Source organism: Erinaceus europaeus, chromosome 7 (genome assembly GCF_950295315.1).
Source record: "Erinaceus europaeus chromosome 7, mEriEur2.1, whole genome shotgun sequence".
NCBI lineage: Eukaryota > Metazoa > Chordata > Mammalia > Eulipotyphla > Erinaceidae > Erinaceus > Erinaceus europaeus.
The window spans coordinates 77718041-77745450 of record NC_080168.1 but is presented as its reverse complement, the minus strand read 5'-3'; the positions used below and the strand labels follow the sequence as shown (position 1 = coordinate 77745450).

General features: G+C 37.1%; 1 protein-coding gene across 7 annotated transcripts in view; it reads left to right on the top strand.

Annotated features, from left to right (window-relative positions):
• Positions 1–27410, top strand: part of ZC3H13 (zinc finger CCCH-type containing 13) — a 97651-nt gene that overhangs the window by 32576 nt on the left and 37665 nt on the right. For 6 of the 7 annotated variants that reach the window (XM_060194821.1, XM_060194822.1, XM_060194820.1 and 3 more), the window contains 4 exons: positions 2689–2797; positions 9702–9841; positions 10623–10783; positions 17088–17285. In XM_060194821.1, the coding sequence (XP_060050804.1) occupies positions 2689–2797; positions 9702–9841; positions 10623–10783; positions 17088–17285 (608 nt within the window). The remainder of the gene's footprint in view (positions 1–2688; positions 2798–9701; positions 9842–10622; positions 10784–17087; positions 17286–27410) is intronic. The other variant, XM_060194827.1, reaches the window with a different exon arrangement.

Sequence of the window (27410 nt, the reverse complement as noted above, 5' to 3'; positions counted from 1 at the left end):
GTAAGACATTTTTTTAAATGACCTGAGACTCCTTAATAAGTGTTACCAAAGTAATTTTCTAGATTATGGTTTGAAGTGGAATAGTGAGAATGTAATAGAGAGGCTGGAAAAACAACTCGCTTCAATAGTGATTACTTGGCCATGTGTGTGATCTAGCTTTGAGGCCCTCCACCCCCCAAAAAAAATAAGTTTGGTGCTCTGGTTTCTTCAGTCCTGCCTCTGTCTCATACAGTAGGAAGGAGAGAGAAAGTATTAAGGAAAAAGCATCTAATTCTACCACAATAGTTAGTAGTAGAAATATTAATATATGACTTTTTTAATATTTTATTTTATTTATTAATTCCCTTTTGTTGCTCTAATATATGACTTTTAAGGACATTATTATATTTACATTAAAATAATAGATAACTTGAAAATTACATAATGGGATAAATATTGTAAAATGTATATATGTCATTGATATTTGCGTTTTTGCTATTTCTGACTCTGAATTTGTTTAATAAACTAATTTGCAGATCAGCTTATTTTTCAGTACCAGTATTATTCTGAAATTTTTTCAACTAAATTTATAATCAGGTATTATATAATACCTTATATAGGCAGAAAGCACATTGTTTTAGTTGGTAGTTTGGAGTCAAATTCCTACAAAAAGTTTTTGATGTAGTATGTACTTATAGTGGCCCAATTTATGGCACATTCAAAAGTCATGTAGAATAATTGAGTAGTTTGTTGATGTTCCATAAAATATATTTTTAGATAATGTATGTGCATTTTTTTCTTTTTGCTTTATGTGTAAGTAGGAATTACTTAAAACTATCTTTTACTATCCTGTATTTCTATGAATGCTTCTACACATATATTTTTTTGGAGGGCTAGGCAGTGGTGCACCTGGTTGAGCACATGCATTACCATGGACCCAGGGTCACATCCCTGCTCCCTACTGAATGGCTTGTCATCCTCACAAGTGATGAAGCAGGCCTGCAGGGGTCTTTCTCCCTCTCTTATCTCTTCCTCTCCTCTGAATTTCTCTGTGTCCTATCAAATAAAATAGGAAAAAAGAAAGGAAGAAAACTGTTTGCTTGGAGCTGTGGATTCTCATAATGCTGGCACTGAGCCCTAGTGATAACCTTAATGGGACTAGGGACTCAAACCCCAGTCCTTGTGCATGGCAACATACATACTCAACTGGGTGCACCACCAACTGTTCTATCTTATAAAATCTTTTAATGGTTTGACAACCTATCAGCAATGATATCTATCATTTACTAAGTAATAATAGCATTACCATATATATTACCATATATTTTATTATTATTTTTTAATCTTTTAATTTTTTTGCTCCAGGGTTATCACTGGGGTTCAGTTCTGGCTCTGCAAATCCACAGCTTCCGGAGGCCATTTTTACTTTTTTTTTTGTTTTCTAATAGAATAGGACAGAGAGAAATTGAGAGGAGAGGGGAGAGAGAAAGACACCTGCAGACCTGCTTCACCTCCTGTGAAGCCCCCCCCCCCATGGGGAGGCGGGGCCTGGTACCAGTATCCTTGCACAAGTCCTTACACTTTATACTCTGTGCACTTAACCCAGCCCCTGTAGTATGACTTTATACTTAACTATATAATTTTTTTCTTTAACTTAAACACACACACACATGCACACACACTGATTATAAGATAACAGGTATAGTTTCACATCGCCAAAGTTCTGTGCTTTTATTCTCCACTCCCCACCCCCCCAATGATGACCACCATAGTTTTTAGAGACAGGCTGCCTTGCTCTTTTTTTGTCTTTGCATCTTAACTATGTAAATTTTAAGAACAATTATAATATGTTAAGATTCTTTAAAATGAAGACTTCCAAGACAAATTTGCATTTGAAGCAGCTATATTTTGTCTTGTAGTGCTCAGAAAGAACTTAAGCAGTAACCTTCAGAAGTTAGTATCATTGATCATCAGGATTTAGAGTGTTAATGTATGTCAGACACTAGTGAAAAGGAGATAGTCATGATTTTTTTGTCACTTCATAAAATGTAGACTAATTTATATGAGTAGTTCATGAAAGTTTATTAGCTGGATTACTTTATCCTGTCTTGTCAATAGGCTACTGTTATACCTGGAGTAAAATGTAAAACCTGTTTCTTAGCTGTAAAATGAGGATTGATTCTTCTTACTATTTTAGCTACTGTTTGATGTCATGAATACAGGAAAACTGGGAAAGAACTTACAGTTATTTAATGAGCCTGAATTTGTCTTTAGTTGTGTAGGAAAATGCTGATATCTCAGTGTCTGACAAGTCTTAAATCAACCATTATCTTTAAGAGTCTAGTGTGAAAGGTATAGTTCTTTTAAAGTCTTTATTTCAAATAATTGCTTGGAAATCTTGTATTTCAGTCATTTAAATTATCTCTTACCCTGTGATTTTCACATAGAAATTTATTATGTAATAGATTATTAGGCACTTATTGAAGTATTAAATATTGAAGAATCTAAAATTTTAATTAGTTTGTGAATTTACCCAGTGGCTGTTTATTAAAGTAGATAATAGTACAGTCTTCTCTTTGTCGTTCTATACTAAAACTTATGATTTCTACTTATAGATTATTCTTTAAGAAATTGATTAGTTAATGATAAAGATGTTCTGTTCATACTACTTAAAAATGTGGTAATTTCTATGTATATATGTACTTTTAGAAAGAATCTTCGAGAGGGAGACATAGGGAAAAAGAAGACATAAAAATCACTAAGGAGAGAACTCCAGAAAGTGAAGATGAAAATGTAGAGTGGGAGACTAATAGAGATGGTGAGTTACACAGATCTTCCTTTGTTGAGCCAGTTGATTGATTATTCAGATTACTGGCTTTTGTGTGCTCAAAATACTTTTCTGCTGTGACCTTCCTATTTCACAACCAGTATATCGACTGGTTTTACTTTACTGAGTTTTAAGTTTCTCCTCAATTTTATTGTGCAATAACTAAATTTATTGGGATTCTGTAGTATTTGTGAATGTTCTTTGTTATTTGTTTTATAGAAAATATTAAAAGCAGAAATTCTAAATTGAGAAATTGGGAAATTTATTTTAAGGGGGTTGTTACCTTTCATCAGTCAGAAGAAATAAACATCAGATGATGATTGAGGTTTGGGATTTGTTCATGAAAATTAGCAGAAACACTGTAGAGTTACTGTCTCAATAAAATAGTACTTTCTTTTCTGTTTTTATGACCCATCTGAAGTGTGATTACAATAGCCTGGTATCACCCAGTATAGAGATATTCTCTGCTTTTCAAAAGTTTGAGTATCACTGGTCTCATGTAAGACTTACATTAGGGGGCCGGGAAGTGGCACAACAGGTTGAGGGCACATGGTATACCCCCCACCCCCACTCCTGTACTCACCTCATAGGAAAAGCTTCACAAGTGGAAAAGCCCTGGTACAGCTGAGTGCATGCCTCTCCCTCCCTTTCTCCCTCTCCCCCCTCTCCCTCTCTCTTCCCCTCTTCCCCTCTCCCCTCCCCTTCTCCCTCAACACACGTATACACCCTCTCAATTTCTGGATATTATATTTGTATGAAACTATTAATTCAGTGGCTCCCCCCCACAGATGAAAACATAGTATAAGAACTTAGATGTCTTCCTCAGCAGTAAGCTGGAAACCTAGGTAGTTGGTATACTCACCTGTTTTTGCAAATATAGTTTTATTAGGATACAGCTGTGCCCATTTGGTTACATATTATCTGACTGATTTTGAGTTACACTGGATACATTGAATATTTGTGACAGAAACAGGCAGTAAGCCTAAAATGTTTTCAGTTCTGAGAACACTTTTTGAAGACTTAACTTAGAACTCTGAATTTCTCTTTAGTAATTTGAATTTGAACACTTTTTTGAGGAAATCCAAAGTATAAACTCTAAAAATTGCTTTTAAGAATAGGAAACTTTGGGAGTTGGGCGGTAGTGCAGCGGGTTAAGATCACGCGGCACATGGCTTGAAGCGCAAGGACCAGTGTAAGGATCCAGGTTCAAGCCCCCAGCTCCCCACCTACAGGGGAGTCACTTCACAAGCAGTGAAGCAGGTCTGCAGGTGTCTCTCTTTCCTCTCTCTTCCCCTCCTCTCTCCATTTCTCTCTGTCCTATCCAACAACAATGACATCAATAACTACAACAACAAAAACAACAAAGGGCAACAAACAGGGAAAATAAATAAATAAAAAGAATAGGAAACTTTCCCCCATTGGTATGCTAATCTAATAATTTTTACAAAATAGTAGCAGAAATCCAAAAAGATACTGTCCTTTGGGGCAAAATGGATGAACCTGGAGGTGATTATATGCTTAGCACAATAAATGAAGGGATGAAAGATAGTTTTACTGGTTAAATCTAGAGGTCTGATTTACATGTTTTATTTGCCAGAAACAAATCCAAACAAGAGATGTCAGTAAACTGTAAGACTTAAGAACTATGGTGCTTATCTTTGTGAGCTGGGAGGGTGGGGATATAGAACTTTGATGGTGGGTGTGGTGTATAACTAACTATACACTGTAATCTTACAGTCTTGTGACAAACTATAACAAATAAAGTTTAAAAAATAGTAGCAGAGACAGCTTCTGTTTCATTAGTTAATGTATTAAAAATAAAGTATTACAACATGGTTAGATAATTAAATCATTTAAAGTATTAGAAAAACTGAAGTCATGTTTTATGCCTTCTCAAACCATCTGCCCTTGTTTAAAATTCAATTTTACCCCTTCACATTTCCTTATCGTCACCTACACAGAAATAATGAAATTCTTTTTTTTATTTTTATTTATTATTGGATAGAAAGAAATTGAGAGGGGTAGGGGAGATAGAAAGGTTGAAAGAGACAGAGAGACACCTGCAGCCTTGCTTCGCCACTTGTGAAGCTTTCCCCTGCAGGTGTGCTTAACCAGCTATGCCACCATCTGGCTCCAGTATGTTTTTTTTTAATTTTTATTATCTTTATTTATTGGATAGAGACAGTCAGAAATCTAGAGGGTAGGGGGAGATAGAGAGAGTGACAGAGACACCCCTGCGGTACTGCTTCACCACTTTCAAAGCTTTTTACCTGCAGGTGTGGGACCTGGGGGCTCAAACCTGGGTCCTCTTATGCATAGTAGCAAGTTCACTCAAATTAGGTGTGCCAGCCCCTGGCCCCAAATTCATTTTTCTTTTTCCCTCCCTTCCTCCCTTCCTCCTTCCTTCCCTCCTTCCTCCCTTCCCCCCTTCCCCTTCCTTCCTTCCTTCCTTCCTTCCTTCCTTCCTTCCTTCCTTCCTTCCTTCCCTCCCTCTTCCTCCCTTCCCTTCCCTTCCCTTCCCTTCCCTTCCCTTCCCTTCCCTTCCCTTCCCTTCCCTTCCCTTCCCTTCCCTTCCCTTCCCTTCCCTTCCCTTCCCTTCCCTTCCCTTCCCTTCCCTTCCCTTCCATACTCCCTCCCTCCCTTCCTTCCTTCCTCCCTTCCTTCCTCCCTCCCTTTCCTTTCTTCCCTCCCTCCCTCCCTCCCTCCCTCCCTCCCTCCCTTTCCTTCCCTTCCTTTCCTTCTTTCCTTCCTCCTTTTTGCCTCCAGGGTTATCGCTGGGGCTCAGTGCCAGCACTATGAATCTACTGTTCTTGGATGCATTTTTTTTCCCTTTCTGATTTTATTGGATAGGACAGAGAGAAACTGAGATGGAGAAAGACAGACACCTGCAGACCTGCTTCACTGCAAAGTGACCCTCCCCTCCACAGGTGGGAAGCCAGGGGGCTCAAACCAGGATCCTTGTGGGGGTCCTTGCACTTTGTACTGTGTGTGCCTAACCCGGTGTGCCCCTGCCTCAAATTTTTTATCCATAAATTTCCTCACCTTTCTGTTAACAAACCTACCAGTTAATCTTTTATTCATATCTAATCTTTTTATTCATATCATTCTTTCTCCTATGTCCTGCAACTTCCTTTCTCATCTGTAATTTCACTTATTACACATTTCCTTTTATGTCTTCAACATCCATCTTGGCACTTTTTAAATTCCCAGTTTGATTTCAATTTCTCTCTGCTTATTTCCTCTTTACAACTACAGTCTTATTACCTCCAATTTTCACCTTACATTTTACTCGGTCTTCTGACCCAAATCTTTCTGTAAAGTGCTCTTTAGAGTCATTTATATCCCCTATTTGCTCAAGAAATGGAAACTACTTGTCTTTTATATAATGCTTTTGCATTATTTTACATGTTAAGAACCCCTCCTTTCTTAGGGCCAGGCAGTGGTTACACACATAACAGTGAGCAAGAACTCTGGTTCAAACCCCCTGGTCCCCACCTGCAGGGGGGAAAGCTTCACTTGTGGTGAAACAGGGTTGCAGGTGTCTCTCCTTTTCTATCTCCCCCTCCTCTCTCAATTTCTCTGTCTCTATCCAATTAAAAAAAAAAATCCCTCCCTTTTTAAACACTGCTCATGAAATGTCCCCACTACAGTTGGGGAGTGGGGCATGGACCCAGTTGTTTGAACAGTCCTTCTGCATAGTATTGTGTGCACTTAACCAGTTGCGCCACTGCCTGGTTCCCTCAGAATTCTTTACATACTGTTTTTATAACTTTTTAAAAATTATTTATTGCATAGAGACAGCCAGAAATCAAGAGGGAAGGGGGTGATAGAGAGGGAGAGAGACACCTGCAGCCCTGCTTCATCACTCACAAAGCTTCCTCCATGCAGTGGGGACCGAGGGCTCAAACCCAGGTCCTAGTACACTGTAATGTGTACACTCAGCCAGGTACGCCCCACCCAGCCACTATATATACTTTATGTAAGATCTTTACCAGATAATATACACATTGTTGGTTACCTCTCTTGACTCTATTAGAGCATAGTATTTCAAAATTAATAATTTTGTTAAGTCCCCTACCTAAAATTCTCTTATTTACCATTGCCTTCAGGATCAAGTACAGATGTTAATGTTCCTTGAGAACTTATTATTTGACTTCAGTATTTCTAGTTTTGTACTGGTTTTATTTTTAATCCCTAAAATTTCACCTTTTTTACTATATATTCTAAATAATTAATGTAACAGTAAAGATGAAGTGAGATTGCAGTAGAAAAGAAAAATTAAGGGGGTGGAGGTAGATAGCATAATGGTTATGCAAAGAGACTCTCATACCTGAGGCTTCCAAGTCTCAGGTGCAAGCCTCCTCCACACCATAAGCTAGAGCTGGTGTAAAAAAAGGGGGGTGGTGGTAGCACAGTAGGTTAAGCGCAAATGTCACAAAGTGCAGAGCACATTTATGTAATCTTGGAAGTTGATACATTCTCCTAAGACCAAACATTAACTCAAAAAGCCATAAAAAATTTGAAATTTTTGTGTTATTAAGTTCATACAGTTCAAAATAGGTCACAGATTCTGAGAATATATTTAATGTATAGTTGCTGAGCGTACAGTAAAAGCTGTAGAACTATGTAATGAGCTTCCATACATAATTAAAAGAGTACAGTTCAAATGGGCCATAATAATAAGTAGGTAATTCACATCCATTTTGTCCCAAAAGACATAATATCTTTTTTTATTTCTGCTACTAGTAGTAAGACATAATATCTTTTTTTATTTCTGCTACTAGTAGTTTTCACGTGTCAGGTTAGCAGAAGTAAAAAAATAAAATAAAGGGAGTCGGGCGGTAGCACAGCGGGTTAAGTGCATGTGGCACAAAGCGCAAGGACCCCCTTAAAGATCCCAGTTCAAGCCCCTGGCTCCCCATCCAGCGGAGACACTTCACAGGCGGTGAAGCAGGTCTGCAGGTGTTTTTCTCTCCCCCTCTCTGTCTTCCCCATCTCCCTTTTCTCTCTATCCTATCCAACAACGACAACAGTAAAACAAGGGCAACAAAAAGGGGATAAATAAATAAATAATTAAAATTAAAACTTCATTATTTTCATATAATGAAAATATTTACATTGGATTTACATTTCATAGGGATTTACATTGGTAGTAACCCAGTTTGTTGTTTAGTTTGGCAGTACTAAAAAAATGAAAATTATGCTTGCTTTAATCCAGCAACCCTAGTTTGAAAAATCTGTCTTCAGATACTTGTATTTGGGTGCATGGTGGTGGAAAAGAACCTGAGTTGGGGATGAGAATGTTCTGCAGACGCGTATCATTGGGAGATGAGAAATTCTTCCCACGAGTCAGCAATTGTACTGTAAAACATAACCCCCCATAAAATGATAAAAAGAGAAAATACTTGTATGTATAAACTAAGGTCTGAAACTTTATTAATTTCTTATTTATAGCAGAAAAATATTGAAAATTAATATTAGAAAAAAACTAGTTAAATAAATTATATCATGGAATACTTTATGGATTTTAAATTAAGATAGGAATATTTATACACACACAAACCACATACACACACATAAAGATCTTCCTGTAGGGCAATGCATGTAGTTTTTGTCCCATTAAAAGAGAAATATATGTAAGGACCAGAGTGGTGGCGTACCTGTTTGGGTGCACACATTACCATATTCAAGAACCCTGGTTTGAGCCCCCAGTTCCCGTCTGCAGGGGGTTGAACCTCATGAGTGGTGAAGCTACAAGATGTCTCTTTCTGTATACCTTTCTATGTCCCCTTCCCTTTCAATTATTCTATGGTCTATCAAATGTTTTTTTTAAAGGGTAGGACTTTGTTCTGTATCAGTTGTTCTAGAGGCAATCAAAGGAGTATACCACTTAAGCTTCTTTCCCTGGAACTACTCTATCCAAGCACACCTGTTTTGTTAGTGGCATTTTAGGTTTCATGTGTTGCTTGGCATAGTTGTTATTTTTAGGATCTGGGAATACTAAAAAAGTATTCTGTTATGAATTAATAATATTACTGCTATTTTGCTATTCTATTTGAGTTCATGAAAGGCTTCATAGGAATTTCTCCTGATAGTGGAGAAATCTGTATAGAGAAGAAAACTCTTATCGTTTTAATGTGACGGATATGTTGGATGTTATAATTGTTACTGTATGCACACAACACTACACTGTTAAAAGTGTTAATAAGGATATTCTAAGGTATAAGAGTAGAGCTAGCTGGGAAATACCTCATAGAGTAGCATGCCCCATACCAGGCACAAAACTCGGACTGAGCTCCAGCACTACATGAGAGCATCGTAGATGCCATTGGGAGAGTTTCATGGATAGTAAAGTGGTACTATGGTGTCTCCTCTTCTCTTTCAAATAAATAAAATCAGAGACTAGAAAATCTGGTCAATGAACCCTCTCAGCAATATAGCTAATTGTCTTAATTTTATTATTTAAGAATATCATCTACCAGGCAATCCAGAATCACTCTCAAGACAATTCAGAAACATTTAAAATGTTAAAAAAAAATAAATATATATATTTTAATTTTGCATAGAGAGGGAGGGAGAGACACACTTATGTGGCACTGATTCTCCACTCATGAAGCTTGCTCCTGCAGGTAGGGACCAGGAGCTTGAACCCAGGTCCTTATGTACTATAAGCTGTGTACTCAGTATGTGACTGCCTATCCCCAAAATGCTTAACATTTATAAAGAATCTCCATATTAATTTAAATCTACTGTGGAAACTATATATATATTTTTTCAAAACACTATTCTATTGAAAGAATCTCTTCTAAATTTGTATTAAAATTAGTTTAAAAACTCTGATTGATTCAGATAGTTGTGATAGTATCTCACAAGTAATAAAATTTTTATCTTAAAGATTCTGACAATGGAGACATTAATTATGATTATGTTCATGAGTTGTCATTGGAAATGAAGCGTCAGAAAATACAGAGGGAGTTAATGAAGTTGGAGCAAGAAAACTTGGAGAAACGAGAAGAAATTATTATTAAAAAGGAGGTATACTATTTCTTAAAATATGTACTAGCAATTTAAGTCAGCAAGGACATTGATCGTAGAGCTCATTGCTACACCCCTAATTCTATTAGGGTATTACTGGTATTGATTAACCTTCTGTATACACCAAGCACTTTATGTATATTGTTCATTTAAGCACACCACTATCAAATAGAAAATAATTTTTGAGTTACTGTATTGCACCAAAGTAAAGACTTTGGGGTGGGTTGGAGGTTTCAAATCCTGGAATATGATGGCAGAAGAAGACCTAGTGGGAGTTATATTGTTATGTGGAAATGTTATACATGTACAAACTATTGTATTTTACTGTCAACTGTAAACCATTAATCCCCCAATAAAGAAATTTAAACAATGATTTTTGAGTTATTGTAGGATAATAAAACATTCTGCATAGACTTACTAGTTAATATGAAATGGGATTTTAATCTAAAGATGTTTATATTTTGTGATGGAAGCATTCTCTAGGATAGTATGTTTCTAAAGAGTAGAGTTACAGTGCATTTGAATATACTTTCTGTTACTTCTAAGAATAATATGAAACTTGAGTTTGCTTTATCCATATTGTGTTAATGCAGATGAATAGTGTATTGGTTAAAAGCATGGGCTCAGAAGTCAGGCTAATATCAATATATGGTGACTGTCATAGCACTTAAGATTTCATCTATGGTTTGGTAAGAGTTGAAAAACATACATGCTTTGCTTAAATTTAATAACCAAAGCTGCAAAATTTTCTGAATTACCTTACTGGATTTTGTTTTTTAAGGTTTCACCTGAAATGGTCAGGTCAAAATTATCCCCATCACCTTCTCTAAGGAAGTCTAGCAAATCTCCAAAGAGAAAGCCAAGCCCCAAGTCGTCAACTTCATCTAATAAAAGGGAAAGAAAAACAACTGTAGTATCTTCTCCATTGCTGGACCAGCAAAGGTCAGTAGGCTGAATATTTAAAATAAAATAATGCTCTTTAATGTTATATTCAAAAGAATTAATTAGGAGTGGAAGAGATAGCATAATGGTTGGTTATGCACAGAGATTGTCATGCCTGAGGCTCCAGAGCCCCAGGTTCAGTCCCCCATATCACTGTAAGCCAGAGCTGAGCAGTAGTACTCTGATTTTAAAACAATAATAATAATAACAATTTAGGTTACAGAAGTGTTATTTTTCCCCCCTCATTATCACATAGTCTTTGATTGTTCCTGACTTTTTCAGGTAGTTAGGTAAATAGGGCTCAAGTGCAGTACCAGGCATCCTCCAAATGGTTGAGGCTGGGTGGAACCTTGGTTGTTTGCCTGGTGAAGTAGTTGTATTTTCTAAGTTATTTTGTTGGCCTCAGAAGAGTACTTTTAATATATTCATTATTTAATGTAAGCTTTTTCTCCTTCTTTTTAAATTTTTACCAGAGCACTGCTCAGTTCTGATTTATTGGGGGGGGGGGGTGTGTGAACCTGGGACTTTAGAGCCTCAAGGCATGAGTCTCTTTGCATAATCATTGCTATTTACCCCCACACACACACACACAGCTTTTTTTTTTTTTCTTATAAAAGAGTTAGTGATGTTGGGGTTAGATGATTCAGTTAAGTAAAATATTATAGAGAATAATAAATGTCACATCTAGTCATACCTTAGAATTTTTATTTAATTTTTTTATAGATTTTTTTCCTATTTATTTATTTATTTTGGATAGAGACAGAAATTGAGAGGGCTGGGGGGAGATGGAGAGGGAAAGAGATAAGATATCTGCAATCCTGTTTTCACCACTTGTGAAACAGTGTTCCCCCTGCAGTTGGGGACCAGGGGCTTAAACCTGGGTCCTTATGCACTGTAGTGTGTGCACTCAACCAGGTGTGCTGCCACCTGGCCCCTTAAAATTTTTGGTTTAAAACAGAACTCTTTAATGAAACAATTTCTATTCTGTTTTTCTTGAATTTTATATACATGGTATTTGTGAATGGGTGTTTATAATTTTACAATGTACATTTTGCATTATGTAGTATTTAATTCAGTCTAATACAGTTTTAACTTTCCACTTCTTTGTATCATACATCTATATAAGTACATACCATTGCCTATTACTTTCACTTTATATGGCATATTTACTTTTCTGTTGAACATATATTTTCCATTTTTAACTTTTACTAATTATCACAGTTAAATTCTTCTTGTCTGCTTGATCAATATTAAATTCTTTCCATTAATAGTATTTAAGTAGCAGTATGAATAATATTATTGTAGTCAGTAAAGGAAACTAAAATATGATTACTTTGAAGGACTGAGAATAAGACAAGAGACACTTTCTCATTTAATCTCACTCTATACTGTCCATATTTTATTTTCATTAAATTGCATGCACTAATTTCATTTAACTGGTCAATTGTTGGGAAGGGATTTAGCATCTAGGTCAAACTCAACTCTTCAATCCTATACTGGGACTCAACTTAGATTTCTCCTGCTAGTTTCTAGAAGCTTTAACCCTGTTTCATACCTGTTGTCTTTATTAAATTGTTATATATCCTACTAATTTTATTTACTGGAAGTGTTCCCTCCCCTGTATACATAATTTTTCATTTGGTTACCCCAATCCATTACTTATTATATAGATATGAGAGAAACACTTAAAAAATTCAATTAATTATACCATCGAAAATAGTGATATCTTACTCTCAGGCAGAAGTTGGAAAACAAGATCAGAAGAGAAAACATGGGAGTTGGGTGGTAGCGCAGCGGTTCAAGCGCATGTGGCGCAAAGCTCAAGGGCCAGTTAGGATCCCTGTTCCAGCCCCCAGCTCCACATCTATAGGGGAGTCACTTCACAGGCAGCGAAGCAGGTCTGCAGGCGTCTCTCTGTCTCACTTCCTCTCTATCTCCCCCTTCTCTCGCAATTTCTCTTTCTCTCTGTCCAATAACAGCAAAAAGAGAGAGAGAGAAAACACAAGTAGAACCTGAACTGGAGTTGGTATACTGCACCAAAGTAAAAGACTCTGAGGTGGTGGTGGGAGTACAGGTCCAAAAAGGATGACAGGACCTAGTGGGGGTTGTATTGTTATGTGGAAAACTGAGAAATGTTAATGCATGTATAAACTATTGTATTTACTAATGAATGTAAAACAGTAGTCTCCCCAATAAAGAAATTTTAAAAAAAGGAGAATAGTGGTTTTCATCCTGTTAAAGTTCTGATTTAGAATGGAGTTCACACTTGGACCATTTCAGTCTTTTTTTTTTTCCCAAAGATTTGTTAACTTATTTTTGTCATCACTCTGGGTAGACTTTTTTCAGATAGCGATAGAGTGACTCTGATGATCATGGTGTTGAATCTTTACCCAGTGCCATGATTACTGAAACTTGAACATGGGCTGCATGCATAACAAAATATACTCCAGGTGAGCTATCTCGCTCGCCTTATTTATTTTCATGAGAGACCAGAGAATTGCCCAACTCTAACATACAATGGTTCTGAGAAATGAACCTGGAATTTCTGGGACCTTGGTCATGCAAGTCAGAATGCTGTTCACTCTTCCTCCTTTCCTTTTCTATCTCCATCCTTTAATTTCCATCCTATCCACCAAGTTTCCCCACTTATCCTTGCCAGACATAATTTCTGTTCCCTTTGTGTAAATATCAGAATCATTCTACTTCCCTCTTAATACTAATTGCTATTTGCATTATATATTTAGCTATGACATATATAAATATATTTTAGTCTTTAATAAATCTAAACTTTTTTGGTAGATATCTTGATAATTTATTGGTCTGTCTCCTCATAGCATCTACTATGCCAGAGTTGTGCATTATAATAAGGCACTCTGTATCTTAAGTCTAAGTAGACACTATATCATTATGAACTTTATACTGACTCACAATAGATTATTGTGTAATTTTGCGTTCAGGTATATATTTTGCCCTAATTTATGGATACATGTGAATATGCTCTATCTTATGGGACCTGGTCTATATCTAGGATTTGGGACTTTGTTAGGAAGTGAACCTCCTGGAATGGAATTAGAGAATACTATGAAAGGAAAGGTCTCACCCAAGTAATGAGGCTGAAGGGTTGACATTCCATGCCTGACGTCTCTGGACACAGTCTGAAGTGAAACATGCTGAGGTGGTGCTCGTTGGATTGATTAGGTTGGGATCAGCAGATACAGTATCATTTGGTATGACTTGAGAGAAGCATGCAGGAAAGTGAGCCCCACCCCAGTTTCCAGGACTAGGGGAAATATAGGCTCTATAGAGGAAGTGGGAGGTTCCTGCTGTCTTAGAGTTTAAGAAGACAGTAGATAGTTATTGCCATAATCTCATTATTTGGCAGTTGGGTTAACTTTAAATATCCCTTTGTTAGAATTTGCTGTATCATATACAACATCACCATATTTTATGTCCTTATTTGTATATAGCTGTGCCACCGGTTGCTTCTGTTCTCTCTGGTCTAAGCTTTTAAGAGAGTCAACATATCAAAGACTCAGCCACTATGTATTAAAAAGACTCAGTCTATGATTTAAAAAGTTTGAGACAATCAATTCTTCCCCTCTCATATTAAGTAGTGATTTATGACTACCAATTATTGATAGGAGTGTACATAAACACCATTCCTACCACTAAAAGACTGTGTCCCATCTCAATTGTGTGTACCTACCAGGTTAACCTGTCACATTTGACAGGGTTAAACAGCTTTTTGATAAGCAACAGTTGAAAGAATTCTTCATCACTAAGCCCTTTCAAGTAATATTAAGGGGGAGTTATATCAAAGGATAGGAAACTACCAAGAAATAAAATGATACCTATAAAAAAAAAATCCAGAAAATATGCAAAGAAAGAGAGGAAGGGATCCTAGGTGAACTGCAGATTAACATACTTTCAACTTAAGCCCAGAATCAGAGGCCTAAGTTTTGTTTCTCCCCCACACCTGCAGCCCTGCTTCACCACTTGTGAAACATTCTGTCCTGAAGGTGGGGACTGTGGGCTTGAACCTGGCTCCTTGGCACTGTAACATGTGCTCAACCGCATCTACACTACCTGCCCCCTCAGGCCTATGTTGTATGGTAAACTTGAAACAAAAATACATTGAGCAAACATTCATGACAAAAAAATGTCATTTGAGTCCCATTCATATGAAGAAATAAGAGAATACCAGAGAAGCAGAGTAAAACAGCAAGTATAGTTAGCATCCCCATGGAAAAATGGTCATAACCTTTTATATACAATCCCACTAAACATCTGTGACTTAAACTCACCAATCAAAAGAGTGTGGTAGGATGAGTCAGAAAATGTAGTTGAACCCTCTTCTGTCTAAAAGAGATCTATTTGAGTGGGCCCAAAGTAGAAGTTTGGAAAAGAATTATAAAGGCAAATTGTAACCTTAAAATAGGTTAGGAACAGCTATACTTAACATTAGATAAATTAGACTTTAGATACAGAAAGGCAGTAAAAGACAAGGATGGTCATTAAAGTTCAGTGCATCAAAGGTACTTACCAAGAATGTGTATGTAATCAAAGGAACATCAAAAATGTGAAATGACAATGAACAGAGCTAAAGAGGGTCTTAGATAACAATATGGTAATAGGTGGTTATTAATACCCCATTCTCACTGGTGGATCAACTATACAAAAATCAGGTTTATATGAAGAGATGAACTAGCTGAACTTGCTAGACATAGAGATATCCACTACCAACCCCAAAAGCTGAGTACACATTGTTCCATAGGAAACATTCTTGAGGGTAGACCATATGTAATTTTCGGACACAATGGAATATTTTGGCAGTGTTGTCTCTAGGGCTTCATTATTCTAGGCTGACCCTTTTCTTTCTTTTTTTTAAAGAAATAGTGACTTGTAAAAAAAAAAAAAGGAAATAGTGACTTGTTAATGAATTTACAAGACTAAAAAATTACAGGGGTATAGCCCCATATCACATCCACCATCAAAGTTTTGTGCCCCCAGTCCATGTCCTCATCCCTCCAACTATATAACCAGCATAGTTCTCAGAAAGTTTTAGATACATTTGCTTCCTGCCACTACCTACCATCACTAATTACCATCACTAATACTACTAAATATACGTAGAAACCCTAAAGAATCCAGTTACTCATTCTTACAAGCAATAAAGTAGTAAACTATCAGACTACTTGTAATTGGGAAATGCTTTATTAAGGAAAAGGAAACCATGATATACCTGATGAAATTTACCGTTTTGAGTAAATATTCTGTTAGTATCTCCGCAGAAAACAGGTAACCTGAAGGAAACTCCCCCCCCAAAAAAAGAAAAAGAAAAAAAAAAACTTATGAGTAAACAGGATATTGACACCAAAATGTTGGATTTGGTTAAATTGTTATTAGGGCATGAGATACAGCCAGGTTTGAATATATAAGGGCTTAAAATCAATAAAATGAAATTAAAGTGTTGATAGTGTCATCTATACCCCAAAATCCACTGTAGATAGATTAAATGTGAAGGCAAATTTACAAAATCTTATGAGACCACCACCTTTATAATCTGAGTTGGAAAGCATTTAAGACTCATTTAAATTAATGTGTACCAATAAATTTTAGAACTGAATTGATAGCTATAATCATTTTATCTTTATAATGATGCAAGCTTCCTAAAAACCTAAAACCACTATGAAGTTAAAGAACCTATGGAACATACTGAGGAAATCCTGTACAACTTATAAAAATAGTGATCTAAATCTACTTTTTAAAAAATATCTTTGCTATATTTTGAAAATTGTATCAAAACATTTTAATAGGCTAATTTGTAGAATGGAGAGAAGATTGTCAGGAAAAAGGATATAGGGAATGTGTGAACATATGTTCTTGGGTAAGGTAATGGTAGGCCATTTTTAGTTCAGCTACTTTTCTTTACAAGCTAAGAAACACGTAAAGCATTGTTTTTATTTTGTGATATTCTTTCAAGAAGGCTTATCCTGATTCTTGCTTAGAAACTTACCCTTTTGGAGGGCCAAGCAGTTTTCACATTTGCCTAAAAGCACACATTACCAATACTAAGATCCAGATTTAAGCTCCCGGTCTCACTTGGAGAAGCTTCGAGAACACCAAAATTAGTAGCAGTCAAATTCTTTGTTCATATCTGTTTTTTTCTTCTTCTGGGTATTGAATCTTTACAGTACACAAATAGTAAAAAGCATATATTGGGGTAAATTTTAAGTACATTTTAAAATGAAAAAAAAAATCCAAACATTTGAAATTCTAATGATAGTTTTTGTGCTACCCTCAGGAATTCAAAAAGCAGCCAAAGTAAAAAGAAAGGACCTCGCACACCTAGCCCTCCTCCTCCTCTACAGGAAGATATTGCTCTGGGAAGAAAATACAAAGAAAAGTACAAGGTAAAAGACAGGATTGAAGAAAAACCAAGGGATGGAAAGGACAGAGGACGGGATTTTGAAAGACAAAGAGAAAAAAGAGACAAGCCAAGGTAAATAGGATTGTCTGACAGTAATCTTTTCTCTCTTAAAAGATTTATTTAATAATGGGAGGTCAGAGCATCCCTCTGGCATATGTATAGCTGTTGTTTTGAACATAGGACCTCAAACTTTCAGGTTCTACACTCTGCTGTGCCATCTCCCAGGCTGCAAACCACCTTTTATAGAGTCTACAATAATAACTTTTAAGAAGCTATTAGCCATTACTGTAATGTTATTTTTTCTAGTATTTTTTTTAAATTTTTTAAAAATTTATTTATTTATTTATTCCCCTTTTGTTGCCCTTGTTGTTTTATTGTTGTAGTTATTATCGATGTCATTGTTGTTGGATAGGACAGAGAGAAATGGAGAAAGGAGGGGAAGACAGAGTGGGGGAGAGAAAGATAGACACCTGCAGACCTGCTTCACCGCCTGTGAAGCGACTCCCCTGCAGGTGGGGAGCCGGGGCCTCAAACCTGGATCCTTTTGCCAGTCCTTGAGTTTGGCGCCACCGGCACTTAACCCGCTGCGCTACCGCCCGACTCCCTCTAGTATTTTTAAACTCTGTCTAAGTCTGTAGGTGACTTTGGTATGGAGATCTTCATACTAGTTTCCAATTCATGTAGATACTATTTGAGTCTTGTTTCATAGTGTTCATTGTACAAGTATTTGATCTCACTGGTTAGATTTTTTTCTTAGTATTTTATTTATTTAGTGCTATTGTAAATGAGATTGTTTTCTTAATTTCCTTTTTTTATATTTTCACTTTTGTTGCCCTTGTTTTTAAATTGTTGTAGTTGTTGTTATTGATGTCGTTGTTAGATAGGACAGAGAAATGGAGATAGACCTGCTTCACTGCCTATGAAGGGACCCCCCCCTGCAGGTGGTGAGCAAAGGACTCCAATTGGGATCCTCAGGCCAGTCCTTGCGCTTCACACCACATGCACTTAACCCGCTGTGCTACCGCCCGACTCCCTTAATTTCCTTTTTTTAAAAATAGATTTATTTTGGGTAGAGGCAGAAGTTGAGAGGAAAGAGGTGGTGGGTTAGAGAAAGAGAGAGAAACCTGCAGCACTGCTTCAACACTTGTGAATCTTTCCCCGTGCAGTTGGAGGCCCTGGGGCTCTTGCCCACTGTGATATGTGCACTTAACCACGCACGTCACCACCTGGCCCCCATTTCTTTTTTAGCTGGTTACTTGCATCTACTGCACCTGATTTTTATCTATTTTGTATACTGCAACTTTGCTGAGCATTTTTGGGTTCATTTTTTATGTGTATATGTGGGAAATTCATTTATACACATATTATCAAAGCATCTTTGAATAGAGGGAATTTTACTTTTTCTCTAATTGCTTTGCCTGATCTTATAATACTTTGATGAGTAAAAGTAGTGAGAACGTGGATGCATCTCTTGCCTATTTCTCCTTATTATAGAGGGAACATTTTTAAATCTTTTATTGCATATGAACTTTTCATAGATGATTTTTATTTATTTATTTATTTATTTTTTGAGAGAAATGCAGAGAGAGGGAGAGAGACACAGAGAGAAACACCAGAGCACTGCTTAGCTCTGGTTTATGGTGGTGTGGGGGATTGAACCTGGGATTTAAGAGCCTCAGGCATAAGAGTCTGTTTGCATAACCATTAGGCTATCTCCCCTGCCCAGATGATGTTTTTTATGGTAAGATGTTCTTTCTTTTCTAGCTTGTTGAATATTTTAGTCATTAAAACGATAAATTCTGATAGGGCAGTGGCGCACCAGTGGCGCACCTAGTTGAGGGCACACCACTTAACAAGTGGTGAAGCAAGTCTGCTATCTTTCTCCCTCTCTATCTCCCTATCCCTCTGAATTTCTCTCTGGACTGTCAAGTAATAAGGGTGTGGGGAGTGGTAAAGATGGCCACCAGGAGTGGTGGCTTCACTGTGCAGGCATTAGCAATAACCTTGGTGGCAAAAAAAAGAAAATAATAATAATAAATTCTGTCAAATGTTTTTTGTTGTTGTGTTTTTGTTCTTCAGTGTATTAATGAGATACAGTGTTTTCATTGATTCTCTTATGTTGAACTAACCTTGCATTCCAGGAACAAATCAAGGAACAAATCAACCTTGTTGAGACGTATTCCTTTAAAGGTTGTTGAACTGTATTTGATGAGGTTTTGCATTTGTAGTCATCAAGATTTTTTTTCATGACTTTCTTTTGTTTTTGACTCAAATCTGGATAATGCTGGCCTCATAGAATGAACATAGATCTTATCTCTCTTCAGTTTTTTTGTTATAGTTAAGTAGGATTGTTATAAATTCTTGAAATGTCTGATAGAATGTTCCAATGAAGCTATCTGGTTCTGAAGTTTTCATTGTTGAGAAAGTTATAGTTCTTATATTTTGCCAGAAATTGGAGTCAAGGACTCATATGCAAGTCCTGTGCTCTACCATCTGAGCACCTTACCTGCCACCATTGGGAGATTTAAATTTTCTTTTTCATGTTTATTACTTCTTTCTCTTATTTCACTGGTGGGGGAGGTAATGGTTTACAGTATGATTGTTGACACCTGAGGTATTTTTTATTCTTAATTCTTGTAATTATAGCTATAAACTTGCTTTGTACTCATGTTTTTGCTGAATCCCATAGATTTTGTTGTATTATACTTTCAATTTGTCTAGTGTCAAGGTATTTTCCATATGATACCATCTATAACCCACTGATTACTTGACAGTGTGTTCCTTAAAAACATGCAACTAATATTTTTTGCTTGGGCTTTCTTAGTTGAATCTAAAATTCCTGTTTCTAGGAGTTATAGGACATGTTTCTTTTAACTGGAGAAAAAAGTCTCTGGTCACTACTGCATTTTACTATCAGCAAAAGCTATTCTCATTTTTTTTTTAAAGAAAAGTTTAAATTCCACATATGTGTGTTTTCCAAGTTTTTATTATGAATAGAAAAGATACGTTTGATTTCATTTGCTGATACCTATCCTGAAGGTCTATCCTGAAGGCCTTGTGTGTACTTGAGATAGATGCAAATCCTTGATGACTGAGTGGGATGTTTTTTATATCTACTAAGTTCGATTGCTGTGAATAGTGTCATTCAAATCTTCTGTTTTCTTATTGATCTTGTACCTCATTCAAACTAACTTTTTGATAGAAATGGACTTATAAAGAAAATCTGTGTTCTGAAACAATATTGAAATTTAGACCATAAGTCATTAACTTGACTCATTTGATTCTATGTATTTTAATAAGTTCTAATAAACCAATTTTTCTCTATTTCAAAAATCATATGTAAATATCTTTCTATTTTCTATATTTATTTACTTTTTTTTTATTAGGCAGAGACAGAAGTCAAGTGGGAAGGGGAGATAGATTGAGAGACCGAGAAACACCTGCAGCAGTGCTTCACTTGTAAAACGTTCCCTCTACAGGTGGGGACTGGGACCTTGAAAGATCTACAAGAGAAAGTCATGAATACTGGATTTTTAAGTTTTATTTTTCTAATGCTACTTAGGAAAGGTTACCTTTCCTAAGGCAAGGGAGATAGCATACTTACTATGCAAATAAACTCTCAAGCCTGAAGCTCTGAGGTCCCAGGTTTAATCACTTACACCACCATAATCCAGAGATGAGCAATACTCAAGGCCGGGTGGCGTTGCACCCAGTTAAGCACACATAGTATTATGTACAAGAACCCAGGTTCGAACCCCTGCTTCCCACTTACAGTAGGTGTGCTTCATGAGCGGTGAAGCAGGTCTACAGGTGTCTGTCTCTCTATTTCCCACTCTTCTCTATTTCTCTGTCCTATCGAATGAAAAGAAAAAAGAAAAAAAAAAAGGCCTCCAGAAGCAGTGGATTTGTAGTGCCAGCGCCAAGAACAGCTACCTTGCACAGTCCAAAAGGTGGACTGGTGTATATATAGTGTTGGATTCTCAAGCATGAGACCCTGAGTTGGATCCCTAGCAGCAGAGTGATGTCTGCCTAACTTCTTTCTCTATTCTCCTCTCTCATTAATAATAAATAAATCTTAAAACAAAATTTTTTTTAAATACCAGCTTAGAAATATCATTTTTCTGGTTCATTGTATTAAGCACTGGCAGAATGATTAAGATGCATTTCCCATGTTCATTTTTATATTGTCAGATTTAGTCTTTTATCAGATTATAGTATTTCCTCTAGAAAATGTTGCTCAATCTTTCTCTGAAGTTACAGTATAATGGAAAATATACAAGCCTTAAAGATACACAGATAAGAATTTGTATCTTGGCTGTACCAGTTACTTGATCTGGGACTCTGAAAAGTTTTCTCTGAGCATCTATTTCTTCAGCTGTAAATACAACACTGCCTCACTGGGTTGAGATGAGCCTGAATTGAGTTAATGCTTAAAAAAGATAAAGTGCTGTTACAGTGCACAAGGTTCAAGCCTTCAGTCTTTACCTGCAGAGGGAAAGCTTTGTAAGTGGTAAAACAGGCCTGCAGATGTCTCTCTCCCCCCCCCCCCACCTCCCAATTTCTGGCTCTGTCTAAAAATTAAATAAATAAAGTGCCTAATAAATAAACCCTTTATTCTTTCCCCCTTCTAAAAAAAAAAAAAGCTGTTTCTTATCTCTGGGTATTCTGGTTTGATTAGTTTGAGGGATCCACTTCTATTTCCAGATTAAAAAATAATGATTGTGTAAATCTAGTGAATCTAGACACTCATAAGTTGAAATTTATTCTCATTTAAAGAAATTCAGAGGAAAGATGTTAAAACTGTTCCACAAAGTCATTGAGGTTCGAGGCACAGTTTGTCCTTTTGAAGGTTTTGTGGTTGAATTGACAGTTGACACAGTCAGTACATCCATATTCCAGGCAACCCAGTAGTGAAATGAAAATGGTCTTCATCTCCCTGGAAGATTCACACACTGTATTTTCAAACAGCTTGTTGATTTTATTTACAATTACCTATATGGGAGGGAGGCTTGGAAATTACAAATAAAACCGGGGTTACTAAAGGTCAGAGAAACTAGGTGTTGGTATAGGTCATTGCAGTCTCTGTAACACAAGATACTGTTTGTGTTCATGTTGCTAAGTAACAAGATTATTAAAAAACAGGAGTTATCTTTGTTGTGGAAAGTTCTGTGGACTAGTATTAGTAATATGATTTGAAATAAAATATCTGTGCAGTAAGCAGATAGTTCCACAAAAGTTCCACAAAACCCAGCCTTTCCCCCATCTTTTGTCTTGATAAGAGATCATCTTGTTTTTTTTCTTCTATGGTGACTTAGAATGATTCTGTCAGCTGTTGCTAGAATCTAGCAACTTTTGTATTTGCTGGAGCAATAAGAATAATTAAATGAAACATACATAATTATTGAGTATTCTTCCTAATATGCTGTATATTCAGTTCATCAGGTAGGTTTATGAAAATGACACATCAGATTTAAATTAGGATAAATACGTTTGCTGATTTATAGTGTGAGAAAACTTTATTCTCTAATTCTTGTTGCTCTTGCTTTGTTGTTAAGACCCAGAAATCCCTGAGGGGATTTTAAAAAATTTTTTTTTTAATTTATAAAATGGAAATATTGACAAGACCATAGGATAAGAGAGGTACAATTCCACACATTTCCCATCACCAGAACTCTGTATCACATCCCCTCCCTTGATAGCTTTCCTATTCTAGGATATCCTATGTGGATCATACCTATAGCATCTCAGGCATCCCACTGGTGAGCTATCTTTCTCAGTTCTACAGTCTTGTAAATAACAAACACACCTGGTCTGACAAGCATGGGTAGATTTACTTTTTTTTTTTTTTGCCTCCAGGGTTATTGCTGGGGCTCAGTCCACTGCTCCTGGAGGCCATTTTACCCTTTTGTTCCCTTGTTGTTTTATCATTGTGGTTATTATTATTGTTGTTGCTGTCATTGTTGTGGGTAGGACAGAGAAATCGAGAGAGATGGGGAGACACGGAGAGAGAGATAAGACACCTGCAGACTTGCTTCACTACTTGTGAAGCAACTCCCTTGCAGGTGGGGAGCTGGGGGCTGGAACTGGGATCCTTAACTCCTGTCCTTGCGCTATACCACTCCACTGTGCTATACCACTCGACTCCCTTTTTTTTTTTTTGCATGGGTGGATTTTAGAGGTCAGAAATTTTCCTAATCTGTGGGCAAAAGTTTGCTTTGTGTATTTTGGTGAGAGGACCTATAGCTTCCAGGAAAAATTAATGATTTCCCTCTCCAAAAAATTTAATAACCGGGGGGCCGGGCAGTAGTGCAGCAGGTTAAGTGCACATGATGCGAAGCATAAGGATCCAGGTTCAAGGCCTTGGCTTCGCACCTGCGGGGGTGGGGGTCGCTTCACAAGTAATGAAGCAGGTCTGCAGGTATCTATCTTTATCTTCCCCCCTTCTGTCTTCCTCTCTCTTGATTTCTGTGTCCTATCCAACAACAATAACAAGGTCAACAAAATGGAAAAAATGGCCTCCTGGAGCAGTGGATTCGTGGTGCAGGCAGAGTCCCTGCAATAACCCTGGAGGCAAAAAAAAATAAATAACTTCACTCTTTACTTCTCTGTCATTGCTTTACTACTAAGCACTTTCCTCCCAAACTATCTATGGGTCAAATCAGTTTTCTCATCAATACGTTGTTTGCAGAACATTTGTCAGTTTAAATAACTTTAAATTCTTTCATGTGCTTATTTTTTAAATAAATGAAACCCACAGTTTTTTTTTTTTTTTTTTTTGGTCCATTTGTCCTCCCTCCATCTCTCCCTTCTTTTGTTTATTTGAGCTTTTTCTTGTTGTTTAATATGTGATTGTATGGCTATGAGTTTCCCTCTCAATACTGCTTTAACTGTGTCCCAAATATTTTGATAGGTTGTGTCTTCATTTTCATTTGTTTCCAGGAACATTTCTTTCACCTCTTTCTTAGTTTTCTCTAACTCATCCTCTGACTAATTCTGTTTTCTGCTTCTGTTAGTCTGCTTTCCCTTACCTCAGCTTCTTTCCTCAGTTCAGCTATTTCAGCTTTCAGTTCTCTAATTGCCTCAAGATAATCAGTGTTTTCCTTGGCAGTCTTAACTGTTGTTTCCCTAATACTGCCATTCCTTTCCTCCAATGTTGTTTTCATTTCTGTGATTAATAAGTTTATTATTGCTTGCATAATTTTTTTATCTATGGTTACTTCTGGCTGATTTGTAGTTTCTTCTGGGCTCTTGTAGTAGCAGTTTTTCATTGTAGTAGCAGTTTTATTTGCTCTTGATCTACTCATTTTTTTTAATTAATGTGTTTCTTATTTTTATGTTCTGTTGTTCCTCAGTTGTTGTGTTTTGAATACAAGCAACACTGTACTAAATACCTTTATGACAAATGCAGTCACCAACCTCAGAAATTACAATAGCAACTGAAGCAAGGATTGGAGCAGTTTAACCACTACCAGTTAGCCAAACAATGTCTCCAGTCCGTGAAAAATAGCAACCAAGTCCAAGTGAAGAAGAAAGAGGAAGGAAAAAAAGGGATAGCAAAATAGACAATTATGCAAATCTACAATCCACTGTATATTCTAGGGGTAGCAAGAGGAGAAAGGGAAGTAGAGCAGAGATACACACAGAGTCCACTCTGAGTCAGATTTCTTCCCCAAAATAATTCACAAATGAGTATCAGTGAATTCAGAAAGCTGAAGAAGGAGGAAGGAAGAAAGGAAGACAAGAAAAAATGAAAAAAAAGTAAGAAAACAGAGAAAAGAAATAAAGAAAAAGAACTGTAGTAAAGGAGCAGTGAAAGGAAAGTTTTTTAATTAATTTTTATTTTATTTTTTAATTAGCTAGGAGGAGGGAGAAGGGGAGCGTGGGTAGATGAGGTAGGAGTAGTGAAACAAGTTCCTCTCGCAATGGATAAGACACCCAGTCCCCTAGCAATGGAAAATACACTAAGAGTTAATTCTGGTCAGCCTAAAGGGGGGGGGGATACACCTTTATATAATATTAATAATAAAATAGAGCAGGGCAAAAAACCCTGTCCCAGATTGACTCAAGCTGCCTGAGCAGAGGAAGCTGATTGTTAAGAAAGTAAAGCAAACAAACAAAAAAACCCACCTCAGGGCAGTCTTTCCCTTTTGTAGATCCAATTGACCATTTAGAAAGAAAGGGCGGAGGGTTTCAGGAAGGAATAGACTTGGAATGGAACCCCTGTTGATCCAGGAATCTTGGTAAAGAAAGAAGCTCAGCAGGGAAGCCTGCTAGGAGCAGCTTTCTGGCACCCAGGGTCTGGTTATGGGGGGGTGGGCAGGGGTGCGCTTCGGGAATAATAAAAATTTCCTTTCTTTTTTCCTCTACATTCTAACCCAAACTGGGCTATATTCGCCCCCTTGGTGTCACAGCTAGGACCCCGAATTCACTGTCCTGCTGAAGGCAAAAAATCCTACTGTTTCCAGCAGTTGTCGGAACTCAGACCAGAAGCTACTTCTCAGTCTGCTATCTTGGCTCCGCCCCCCCTTCCTTCTTTCTTTCTGGCAGAACCAGGGGACATAGATGATTTCACTAACCCGAAGCCATCTTTTGTTCAGAGAGGAGGACAGAAACCACATCTCCAGAACTCTGTCTTTTTGCCATGGCACTCCCATGTAGCTCGGGCTCAAATTTGTCATGGTAAACTTTTACACATGGCAAAACATATGTCTGACCTGATTTCTGGTTCAGGAATCCACATCGCCGAGTGGTGTGTTGTTGTTGCTTGCTTGTTTTATTGGATAGAGATACAGAAATAGGGAGAAAGATGCCTGCAGCACTTCTTCACACTTGAAGCTTTCTCTCTGCAAGTGGGGACTGTATTTGCACACTATAATGTTACAGCTCCTTAACTGAATGCAAAGTCTTCCAGTTTGACAGATAAAAAGACTTTATTTGGGAGTCGGGCTGTAGCGCAGCGGGTTAAGCGCAGGTGGCACAAAGCACAGGGACCAGCATAAGGATCCCGGTTCGAACCCCGGCTCCCCACCTGCAGGGGAGTCGCTTCACAAGCGGTGAAGCAGGTCTGCAGGTGTCTTTCTCTCCTCCTCTCTGTCTTCCCCTCCTCTCTCCATTTCTCTCTGTCCTATCCAACAACAACAACAACAATAATAACTATAACAATAAAACAACAAGGGCAACAAAAGGGAATAAATAAATAAAATAAATATAAAAAAAAAGAAAAGTTGTTTAAAAAAAAAGACTTAATTCAGCTATGATTTGCATATGTAACATTGATCTAAATCCAGATAGCACTTGTTTAAAAGTCTCTCCTTGACCTCTTCTGGGCATAGAATAAGAAAGTCATGATTATTTGTAATTCATCTAAAGTTTTATTTTTAACAGATCACTGCTGAGTTCTGCATTATGGTAGTGCAAGAGATGGAGCCAGGAACCACGGAGGCTCAGGCATTAAAATCTTGCTATCATCATGCTATATTGTCCTGACTCACTAAAGTTTTTTTTGTAGGGTAGGGGGATCATTGTTGGGTCTTCACCTCTCTGAGCTAACATTTTTTCAGATTGCAAAGCACAAAAGGAGAGAGGAAAAGCTAACACAGCAAAACTTCTCCATTGCTGTGGGGGCTTTCCTTAAGTCTGGGCTGTGAGCATTGGCGTCGCAAGCACACCTCCTGTGTGAGCTATCTTTCCAGCCCTTTACTATATCATTTAGAGTCTGGATTGTTTTAGAAGAGATGTGACTCACAGAAAAGTGCAGTTCAAATTAGATGCTTAGTCAGAAAACCATTTGTGAAGGGAATATTTTGTAGCATCAATATTCTAACCTGCTTTTATATACCTTTGATATCTTCGTCAGTTAAAGTCTGTATTCTGTAGTACACTTTTTTGAATCAGCAAGATGTATCATTATACTAGAATAGTTTAATGCTTAAACAAAATTTTTTTTTTTTAAATAGCAGCTAACTAGTGAAGTCAGCTAGCAGTTAGAAATAACTCATTCTGACATCTGGCTTAATAGGTTTGACTATTGGATATTATATTTTAATAAGGTAGTGCGGGGGCCATGCGATGACACACTAGGTTAAGCGTACATGGTACAAAGTGCAAGACCCATGCAAGGATCCTAGTTTGAGCCCTTGGCTCTCCACTTGTAGGGGGGTTGCTTCACAAGTGGTGAAGTAGTTCTGCAGGTATCTT